Below are 12,500 nucleotides of genomic sequence, written 5' to 3' on the forward strand. Positions count from 1 at the left end.
TACTTTCTAGCTGGCGTTGGTGTACTTTTCGTCCTTTGAATTTAATTACCTCTTTATGGTTATTATATAAATATTTCTGATTCCTTTGAATTACTTTGGATTTAAGTTCGATTTTAGTTTAATTCCGTACTGTTTTTTTATTATTATTATTGAAATTCTGATGTTTTGTGTACAGCAGTTTTTATTTTAACTCATTCTCAAAATTCTAATATCGTTTACACCGCCCCCTTTTGCTTACTTGTTAACCTTTCATATCATTTTTTTTTTCAAGCATTAGCCTATTCCCTTTTGAAATTATTGGATTCTTTTTATAAGTCATCATCAATAAGGTGATTCAAAAAATTCTATCCATGGAATCATTAATAAAATTCACAATGCTGTCTGCAATACAACCATATTCGATACAAATAAACTTCTGTCCATGCATGACTTGTTCATTAAGATCCAGATATAAAAATCCCACAGTTTTTGTTTTATCACTGTTCAATTATATGGGGAAACACTTTGATGATCCTCTCATCAGTAAGTGAGATCCTAGATGGGCTTCACATTCATTTGGCAATAACACCCCTGATTTTTTGATTTGGTACATTTCGACATAGCCGATTCGGTGTCATCCTTTCAGTTTAGCCGATCCAGTGTAGTTGCTTCGGTGGGGGAAAGGGGACGATTCAGCATGAAATTATTGCTGCGTCGTTATAATCAAGTTTTTATATTTTATAATAAAATAAAATAAAATTGAAATAAAAATCATTAAATAAAAACCAAATTTATTTGATTATAAAGAAAAAGTGCTTAATAATAACCATGTTTCATTTAAAACACAACACAAAAACAACTCACAGTCGTCAACAATAAGATTATATTTTCATATTGTTTTTCTTAATTAACAAACTTTAAAATATTTTTAGTTTTTAATCCTTAAAAATTAATTATAAAATAATTAACCAAACATAGTTTTGTAGAAACATGATTTTTCCTTAAAAACAGTTAGTTAACATTAAAAACTTCAAACCGTGTTTATTTAAAATACAACAAAAAAAAAACAGACAACATTCAGTCAACAACGAGATTATATTTTCATATAATTTTTTCTTAATTTAAAAAGGAACTTAAAAAATATGTTTTAAGATTTGATCCTTAAAAAATTGATTATAAAATAATTAACCAAAAAGAGTTTTGCAGAAACATGATTTTTCTTACAAACAGTGATAAATTTTAGAATTGTTTTTTTTTTTCTTAATTTTTTTTAAAAAAGTTATAAAATGTTTATAAAAATGTAACTGATGTGGTCGATACCGAATTGTCCCTCTGTCAAATCAGCCAAGTTGAATCGGCTACACTGAAACGTCCCGGTCTTGTGTCGTTACAATCAGTTTATTTATTAAAAACCTGCCATTCATTTTGGAAGTAGTACAAAAAACAGCAAGTATTTTAAAGGGTACGGAAGAAATATTATAGATATCTTTATTGGTTAATTTGATTTAAAATGCTAATGTTTGCTTACAATAAAATTGTATTGAGAAAGAAATATAATACGTTCAATTTGGTTATATAAAATTCATTAAATTCTAAAATTAACATAAAAAATACACATTACAAAAAACATTAAATAGAAATTTTATTCAGAAAAAAGTAAACATGAATAAAAATAGATGAGTAAAAATAAAATAGAATTAATAAAAATAAAGTTAGAAATGAAGTACAAATGAAAGTTATAATTGTAATTACAAATTACAAAATATAGTTGGGTGATACATTTAAATATTAGTGATTAGATTTATATAAAAAAGTTTACTTAATTCTAATTTATAAATATCATGTTGTCTTTATCTAAAAATGATCTAAAAGAATATCAATCTTGCATAGAAATATTTTCCTTGCAAAAATTGTTGTAATTGAAACGAAAACCTTTTTCTTTTCCAGACACGATCATCAGGCCATGAGTCGGAACAGGAAGAACTGAACGATGTCCAGATACGCCTGCCTACTATCAATCGAACATCACGGTCAAGTCTAAATGCGATTGGCAGCACCAACAGTAAATCAAACAACACAGTCACTGTGACCACAGCCATTGTTACTCTTCCAACATCTAGCACTACATCTGAGGCAGAGTCATTGAGAACTCATAATACTAGTGGTGGGACCATGTCTCCCCAGCTAGAAGCCCAAAACCCTAATATTGTCAAAATATCTACATTATAAAACAAAGTAAAATAAAAAATATCAATTGATTTTTAATATATACAAATATCTCTCTCTCTCTCTCTCTCTATATATATATATATATATATATATATATATATATATATAAATATCTACATATATATATATATATATGTATATATATATATATACACACACACACATATATATATATATTATACATGTGTATATCTGCGCATATATATATATATATATATATATATATATATATATATATATATATATATATATAGAATGTATATATTGAAAAAAACTTATTTGAATTTCGAAGAAGTTTATATCAAAAGAAGGAAATAAGAAAACTTGTAGAACACAAAGAAAACAAACAAACTTTAAAACAAAAAATTATTATATATTAAAGCTTTTTCTTGGATAAAACAAAGAAAAAGTTATAATAACGAACTCTTATCATTTCTGATGTTTTAAAGTTTATATCAATTATACATCTTAAAAGTTTTCTATCACTTCCTAAAACTTTGATGCTTGAGGTGACTTTTTCGTCAGATGTTAAGCTTCAAATTCACACCATCTGGCTGCTTGATTGGCTGAACTGCATATACTATGTTCGCGATATGCCATGCAGATGAGACAAAAATATTGCACAAAGTTGTACATGATATACTCAGTGCAAAGGAGTTTCAAGCATTGGACTGTGTTATAGCAAAAGAGGGGTTTTATTGTTGTTGTTGTTATGTCCAAAATATTAGAAGATAGTTTGATTAAACATCTATATCGTCTGATCTTCAAAAATGAAGGAGAAATAATATATTCGTGAACTGAAATATGTGTTTTTCTTTAACGATTCTTTTATAAGAAGGGTTGAATATGAAATTCAAAAGAACATTAATGAGTGACAGATAAAGTTGGAGAACTGTTTTGCAAAGAAAGACTTCGATGAAAGATGAACACATTTTGAAAAAGACTTTTAAACATTAACCAAAATACAAAAAAAAGAAAAAATATACCAAAAAATAATATATTTTTCTCCTTTATCGCTATCTTTTTTCTTTTACTGAAAAGAAGTTGGATTGTGAAGACAAAATTATCAACAACAGCTTTAGCTGGAGGGATGTGTCCCTTAGATTGGTTAATATTTTCAATGGCAGCATTTGGAAGAGTGGGAGAGAAGAGTAACAATAGCAACAAATATTTCCTTGACAAGTGAAATTGAATGAAAAATTATTTTACAACAGGGAAAGATTGAGTCAACAGTACTGAGAATTTTGATTAAAATAGCAAAAGACATTACTTCAGATTGGGATGGAAAAATGTTTACATTGACTCAACATATCGATGAATGACTGACTGTTGAAAGCCACAACAGATGTCACAGCTATTAAACTAGGCTTGCATGTTTGTTTGATAACAAAATGTAAAAACAGAATGTGACTTCTTGGTAAGTTGCTGTAGAGAAAGAAAGGTAAAAAGCAAAGGAACATTTTGAAATGGAGGAAAGAATCAAAATGAATGACAAAATGGTTACAGTTAGAAATGTTTAAGGGTTTTGAGAAAATGAATCAAAAGAATGAATCAAGCTGTTTTGTTGAACAAAAAATCAAGTAAAAAATTATGTGCCAACAGTTCATGTATACATATATGTATACACATATGTGTGTATGTGCATACATAATATATGCATTATATATGCATTATATATATATATATATATACATATATATATATATATATATATATATATGTGAGTTTCTTGTACCTGCGTATAAACAAAAGAAATACATAAATAAGCATACACAGACAGTTATGTTCTAGCTGAAACAAATGATTGGGGTAAGTAAAAGAGGATTTAACATAGTTGCTATGAATTTTCTCATCATAATTACAAATATTTTCCTGAGGAAATACAAATTTGAATGTTGTATGTAAGAGAAAGTAAAAGAATGAGACAAAGAAAACGAGATTCCACATATCAAGCACATTTATAGTTTAATGTACATTTAATTTATGGTGAACTAAAATCCAAATTTAAAAAAAGAGTTAAAAAAAGAAATGAGAACAAAAAACGGGAAAAACTGCAACAACCACACTACTCTTATTTCAAGAACGCCAAAAAAGAGGAAAATGTAAGATGTATCTGAAAGTTGTTTGCAAACTGTTCACATAGGATGTGTAAATTTGTATTAAAAATTTATTTACCCCAGTCTTTTGAAACGCGGAGATTTACTCATCGATTTATGATTGTTGCAGCACGTATATATATATATATATATATATATATATATATATATATATATATATATATATATATATATATATATATATATATGTATGCATTTTTTTAGACTGCATAAATTATTTTGTGACTTTTTACATAGAGTACTAAACCTCTCTGAATACAAACACACACACACACACATATATATATATATATATATATATATATATATATATATATATATATATATATGCATTAGACGTTGATGCATGTATAAACATATACAAAAATATTCAGATATTTACGGGCAACAAAATTGCTGCATATGCAATGCTACTACGTATGATATCTTATCTCAATATCAAATATAAAAAAATATATATGTGTGTATATATGTATGCATGTATGAAATATACTGAGTAAAATGTGTTGAGGTGAATCGATATGAGATAAGTACACAAAACAATATTCAGAAACTACATGCTCGAGGTAAAATTACTATCTTGATGAAAGTAAACAAAACTGAATAACAAAGAAGCAATTTCATTTTAAAGAATATAATCCTTTAAAGAAATGGGCTTATTCTCCCTATCATCTCTGTTGCTCAGGATGTTTATGTAGATGTTGTATGTGGTTTTTAGAATCGCACTTATGATAGGGATTTTAACAAGTGAACAAATAATGTTATGAAAGAATGTTTTCAAAGTTAACTTGATACAAAGAAACTGATGACGTTACAAATAAGGAAACTAATATTTTGATCTCATTAATAACCTTTTTTTGTGAAGAACTCTATTCACATTCAACACACGAGGAACATTACGTTTTTTCAGATTTAATTTTTTTAAGAAAAAAAAGGACACAAAAAGAAAATTGTTTTAAAAACACCCATTACCCCCATTTTATTTAAAGAAAAAATATGAATACTTATTAAATTTTCCTCTTGCAATGCAATAATAATTATAGGATTTAATTTTTTAAATGCAACATAAAAAATGTCTTTAAAAAGAAAACAAAAATTAACTTTGGAATGTTGTTTATGAACTGCTTTTATTCACATTTAATAATTTTTGTTAAATTCTTGCAAATGCTTGTTTTTTTTCCTTTTTCTGGGATGTTACTTGTTGATTAGAACAGGAGAAAAGAAAATGAATGGAAAAACAAAACATTAATTATAACTTTAAACTATTGTACTGTGATCATCCACAAACGAAGAGGTGAAGCTGATTGTGGTTTCATAAAGGTAAATATGGTAAGTGTTCACCTGTGATTGGCCAGCCCCAGAATTTTTTTATCGATATACTTGTCACAAGGGTTATCATCAGAGTGTTTAGTTTTGCTTCGCAATTAACACTCCCAGCCCACTCTTCCTACTCATATCATATCAATTGACTGACTGATTTTGAAAGTGATATATGTACAGAGATTTCTGTTTTCTGAGTTTTGACAAAATGCTGATTTTCTTTTGCTGATATCATATATCACCCCAAATAGAACATTCTGAAAAGAATGATTTCTTTCACATTCATAATTATGCAAAAATCGTATTTTTAAGCTTTAAAATATCAAATTGAATGAGATCTAATTAAAATGATCTCTGAATACAATGGAATTAATCAAAATAATTTATACCTAATAAAATATATAGAAATTAAATTTTTTATCATTTTATCTTCAAAAACTGCTTCATGTTTTTTATGAAATTAATTTAAATAAACATAAAAAGAATAATAACAGAAAAATCTATAAAAATTCATGTGTTTTGTACATATCCAATTATAATTTATATATATGAACCCTATTTTATGAAAGTAGCAAAAGGTACAGGGTTGTGAATTATAAAGACAAAGATTTTTAGGAAAACAAAATTTGAAAATCTTAGCTCATCATTATTATAAAATAAAAGGTTCTTCCAAAGATCCTCTTCCTGTATTTTATAGTAAAGTTCATAAACAATTAATATTTCATTGAATAAAAATTTAGTTGTTGCTGATGATTTTTCTTTTTATAAATCTTTAAAAGTCCAGATACTGATGACACGATAAAAATATGTGATTTACAAAGTTTTAGAGGAGAGATTATTTTGTCATGTGCCTGTTTGTATTTTATTACATTCTTTGTAATAATATTTTAGTCACATTTAAAGCATTGTAGACAATTTTTAAGCTTCAACTAACGAATTGATTTTAATGCATTTTTCACAAGCCAGATTTTTTTATTAACAGTAAGGAAATGCTCTGCTTTTACACTGCTAAATAGACAACAAAATTTTGTTAAATTAATACACTTTTTTTATTATATTCTAACAAAGCCAAAAACTTTCACTGTTTTTAAAGAAATATTTATCCTAACATTCAGTAGTCTATTCTTAGAAAATAGCCTCCTATAAAATTGTTCTTAAAATTTGATATTCTGCTCCCATCTAAATAAAAGTAATATTTACATGTTTATGTATAGATGTGTGCATATTGCTGAATAATGTTCAGTATAAAAATCAGTGAAATAAAACTAATCATAAATGAATGTCTCTTATTCGGCAGAATCATGAGAAAACAAAATAATTTAAACATACTTTTACATCAGATTAAATTTACCCATCCTCCCAATTTGAAAACCATTGCTTGAATAACTTTTTCAACACATGCTTAATATAACCTTGGGCCATACTAATTTGTCCAATGAATTGGCGAAATATAATTCTTTCATAAGTTTTAGTAAAAAAAAGTTTCCCTCTCATCCTATTATCTGTGATAGTGACATCAGCTCTACTAAGGTCATTATTCCATGAATTTTAATGACGTGCAAATTTAAAAAGGCTATCCACTTTGGCCATAAAAATAATAGGTCATATAATGATTTTCCAAAAAATAGTAAACAAAAACAGTTAATTTTTCTAACTATCTGAACTCTTCACTCAATGATACTACAATTGATAGAATTAGAAAGTCAGAGAATGTTATGGAACGTAAAACAACTTAATCAAATAGAACAATTGATTTCTTAAATGGTGAATTTTTAATAGATGTTCGTCTAAGCATACAATATTATTTCCAATATTCAATGTTTAAAACAATTTTTCGACATACACTTACATGTAAAATATTTTTTGAAAAACTTCTAGTAAATTTTGGAACATTCAATGCTTGTAATATGTGTAGAATGCAAATTTGTTACAAATGTAATTAACTCAATTCATAAACTATGAAATTATGAGAATGTAATTAAGTATTTTGTTGTATTTAACTGCTTCTAGATTTTTTTCTTATTATTCTTTTTAGATTATTACTCTTTCTCTTCTTGTTATTAATTATTATCTTATATCAATTTTCTTCCACTTAACACTAAACTGTTTATGTGAAATTTTATGTATTTCATAGTCTTACATGTTTCAGAAGTTGTTTTCTTTTTTTGGTATTTTTTATCAGAACAAACATTTTCATTATTGTTTTCACATTTTTTAAAACCAATATATAATTATCATTTGTGGCAGAAAAGTAATAATAAAACGGCAATCATAAAAGCAAAGTTTGAAAATATGTACCAACAATAGAATAAAGATATTGAATGAATTTTGTTTATCCTTGTGACAAGTATGGTTGGACCAAGCACAGCCAAAAACAAATATAGCTATATTAGCTATACTGAATATTATGTCTGTTGGATGCATTGTACGCAACTATGCGGTTCAATTGTTGGGAGACGCATCTGTTATTAAAGTGACAGCAAAACAAATAAAGAATAAAAGAATAAAAGATTTTTGTAAATCTACTTTAACAAATTTGCATAAACAAAAATCTTTTCTTTAATACTAGTTTTATCATACTTTCAAAGATGTCTCTTCCAATAAATTGAAAGAAAAATGTGATAAAAGAATGTCACTTAAATATAAATGCACGTTTCTTGAATATTGTACTTGGTATGTTGAGCATGCTAAACAAAAATACAAGAAATAAACTGAATGATATGACTAAATACACAACATATCTGTATAAATATGTTTGAATGATTGACACTTGAATGTCGAATATAGAACAGGCACTTACTCAAATAATAAATGAACTTGTTTTTCTGCTAAGTGATGTTTCAGGGTATGTTTACAATCGATTTATTATTTAACATGAAATACATCAATTTACATGAAATTATGAAAATAATAAATACAATTTTAGAGGAACATTATATAATACATATTTTATATACTACTACTATTCACACGTCCTTTAACTTCATAAGTTATAAAAGCTATGTATCTATTGAAAGCAGACAATAAAAATTAAGAATCATCAACCAGACAATAGATAAAATAATACATATATAGGCATATGTGGGTGTGTATTACATACTTATTTCTAGATTCATCAGTAATATTTACAAATTCTAAATGTTTTAGATGTACAGAAATATGCATAAACATACATGCACACCTGCAAGTATACACACACACATATATATATATATATATATATATATATATATATATATACTATAGTCAACTACTTATTTTGTGGTGCTGCTGAATAAACATTTCTTTCATAAGTGTTGTTAGCTCAGATAATTGTAAAATTAACTGATAACGAATTATATAGATTTTTCAAATCATTAAAAAAATAACAAAAACATTTTAAAATGATGAATTTAATTGATGATTATGATTGATCTAAAATTATAAGCCTATCACGATAAGTGCCTGTAGATGAAACTTACACTTTTAAATAAATAATGTCTAACACAAATTGAAAAAATAAAAGTGAGATAAAAATTTGATTCACACTTTTAACCTTAATACATTTGTCTCAAATTACAAGTAGCATTATTCCTGTAAGACCTTGTCAACAGACTTATGTATAAAAATATATTTACAAGAATTAACGTGTACATTTATTTTACAAATATGCAGTGCATTAAAGCGAATATTTAAACAAGCATGTACATTATACAAATGCATGTATTTTGCCCATGACCATACATTTTCCGAATTAATCTATCTATCTATCTATTTTTAGTATTTAAGTTAATCTCTTTCTTTCGCTCACATTATAGATATATAATATTAATTTGTTTATATTACAATTCAAACCGTTCATTTTTTATAATTAAAATTTTATAAATGTATGAAATTTACCTTCTTTTAAATAGAAATAAAATAATTGAAATCTTACAGTTTGAAAACAGTTTTAAATAATCAAAATAATGCTTTTATTGTGTGAGGATAGTAAACAATTATTTCAAACATTGTTGGTTGTGTATTAAAGCATAGCACATTGGTGATTTTTTTTGTATCTTTTGTTGTTTGATTTGTTTTTTGTGAAGGTGCAAATTTTCCATAAAGCTCATTTTGAAAACAAAAAAATGGAAGCTAAAAGTTGAAATGATCACTTATGTTTGTTTTTGATAATTTATAAAGTCATTAATATAATTCATTACTGAAAACTGGTATATTGACTACCTTTTTACTTGATAAAAACCCAACAAAACAGCCCCAATCAAATAAACATCGAGAAATGTGTTTTAAAACAGTTTCTGATTTGAAACCCAATATGCATTTAAGGATTTGCTAAAAGGATGTTAGCAAACAAAAAAATATTTTGAATTTATATTAATCGAATAAAAAATAATTTTCAATGCAATGATCTATATAATATTTCTTTATTTTGCATATATTGCAAATTCATTGAAGGTATGTATTAGTGTATATTTATAGATTTATCTATATGTAAACACTTTCGTACAAACATGAGTGCTTATAGGCCAGTAATATACAGGAATTAACTGTAAATGGGTTTCTAAATTCAGCATTTGTTTATAAATGCACTGATGTCAATGCCTTACCCTTCTGTTCTTTACAGTTATATCATTTTGAGATTATCTTATTTAGAAGTCATCTTATTTCTCTATTATTGCTGAATATCTAAAGAAAAGAGAAGAAAAATATCCCATCAACAATTTAAAGCAGCAAGCCAATAACACAATGATTAAACTAATTCTAAAAGCATATTTAAAAGCCAAGATAAATTTAAAGATTTATTTTGCTTTATTGGTTGATCTTATCATAATAAATTTATTAATATTATTATTATTAATAATAATAATGTTATATTTTGGTTGCTTCATTAAAATTTCTGTTCATGTTATATTAAGTACCAAATTATATTAAAATTAAAAACTTACCGGCAAATTGTGATCGCAAAGATTTGTCAAGAGATACTATTCTGAGTTTGACAATAATATTTGTACTAAAAGTACAGAAAGACTACATACTGTATAGCTTCATTCAAATGTGTATATATATATAAGTTTGTATATCCATGCACATGTCCACATATAAGTTCAGTTGCTCATTGATTTTTCAAACAGTATTGTAATAGTGGTGAGTTATGATCCCGAGTGAAATAGCTTTGAGCTCATATGAGACTATTTTGTGGGACACAAAAATATTTTGTAAATGAGCAATAAATTGCTCAAACCAATTATTTTCACATGTATTAATAGTTTTTCTTTAACTGCTATTATCACCTGGTTATTAAAATACGTTTAAAGAAAAACTAACGATTTTTTATGCCAAATTAAAATGGTAATCATTGAAAGCATTCTAAAGGTATGTTCTAGAGCATGTGGAATATTTTTGTTGAAATTTAGAATTTGGCATAAAGCAATTTTAATAATACTGAAATCTTCCAAAACACAAAAGCCCACATGAAATGTGTTTGGATAACTGTACACACAAGTGTGCGTACATAATACATATGTATATAAGAAAAATGTTAATAATTAACACGTAGAAATGACTGTTTCTTTTTACCTCAAAAGCCTTGGATAAACTGATGCATCATGGACTTGGGTTTGCCATTTCCTTGATTCTGGGTCAATTGTATTCCATTTTTGTGTTTGTCATTTCTTTATCTCACTTCTTCTGTGTGTATGCATACGTGTATGCATGTACAATTAGATATAGCCAAACACTCACTCATTCACACATACGTGTGTGTGTGTGCTTGTGCATGTGTACATTGTACGTTGGTGTGAGTGTGTGTATGAGTGTGAGTGCTTTTGTGGCCAAATTTTTAATTCTTTTGGAGTTAAAGTTTTCAAAAAGGTCTTTATTTCCATTTGTAGAAGATACAATATTATGTAACACCGGTGTTTGCTTTTTTTGTTTTTTGTTTACGTATTATTTATTTTATTTTTTTTAGATTTGGGCACAAATTGAGTCAGAGCAAACTCCTTTTGCTTACTTTTTTTGTGTATATAGCTATGAACGAATTTTATAATCATATTAAATCTTTTCACAGTCTATAAAAATAAAAGTATTAACAATTAAGATTAAAAACATATTCACCCTGTAGTTTTGCCTATATACATATATATATATATATATATATATATATATATATATATATATATATATATATTCCTCATGTATAGACAATTAGACACATGCTCACAAACATATGCGCACATACACACATGTTGATTTTTAATATCAATACTTCAATACAAGTACTTAATTTGTTAACTAACCAGTTGAGCCCAAATAACAAGTTAAAATATGTTCAGTAGATTCTTGAACTATTATAATTGTATATAAATAAGATAATAACTATCATATTGATAAAAAATCTGAAGTTGTTAACTTGCTACTTACATAGCATATTGCAAATATGGAAAATATATGAATAGAATATTTAAAAAAACTGAAATGGATAATGAATATATAGATATTACAAAAATATAAAGCATTCTAAAATGTCCCCTATGCCAATGGCATATGTGTGTATGTATGTATGTATATATATATATATATATATATATATATATATATGTGTGTGTGTGTGTGTATACGTGTGTATATATTCGTATGTGTGTGTGTATATATATATATATATATAAATGTACTCTCACTTATATAAGTATATATGCACGTAATCTAAAATTTAAAAAATGTAATATATCTTTTATCAACAAAATTTTTCGTCATATTGACGATGGTTTTACTATTTCTGCCTCTTGTATCACGATTTAAACAATACATAGCTGTTATTTTAATTTGATAATCTTATTACTTGTTTTTATTTTTTTATCACCTTCAGCTTTGTAAGCA

The 12,500-nt window shown here is 26.0% G+C and overlaps 1 protein-coding gene across 1 annotated transcript in view; it reads left to right on the forward strand.

The window, feature by feature from the left end:
* LOC145293836 (potassium voltage-gated channel protein Shal-like) overlaps positions 1 to 5,421 on the forward strand; it is a 712,429-nt gene extending 707,008 nt beyond the window's left edge. The window contains exon 5 of the mRNA XM_080140495.1: positions 1,927 to 5,421. Coding sequence (XP_079996621.1) covers positions 1,927 to 2,208 — 282 coding nt within the window. The 3' untranslated portion in view covers positions 2,209 to 5,421. The remainder of the gene's footprint in view (positions 1 to 1,926) is intronic.
* Positions 5,422 to 12,500: the final 7,079 nt, after the last annotated feature.

The sequence above is a fragment of the Euprymna scolopes genome, chromosome 15, assembly GCF_053919585.1.
Source record: "Euprymna scolopes isolate OS-2025 chromosome 15, ASM5391958v1, whole genome shotgun sequence".
Lineage (NCBI taxonomy): Eukaryota > Metazoa > Mollusca > Cephalopoda > Sepiida > Sepiolidae > Euprymna > Euprymna scolopes.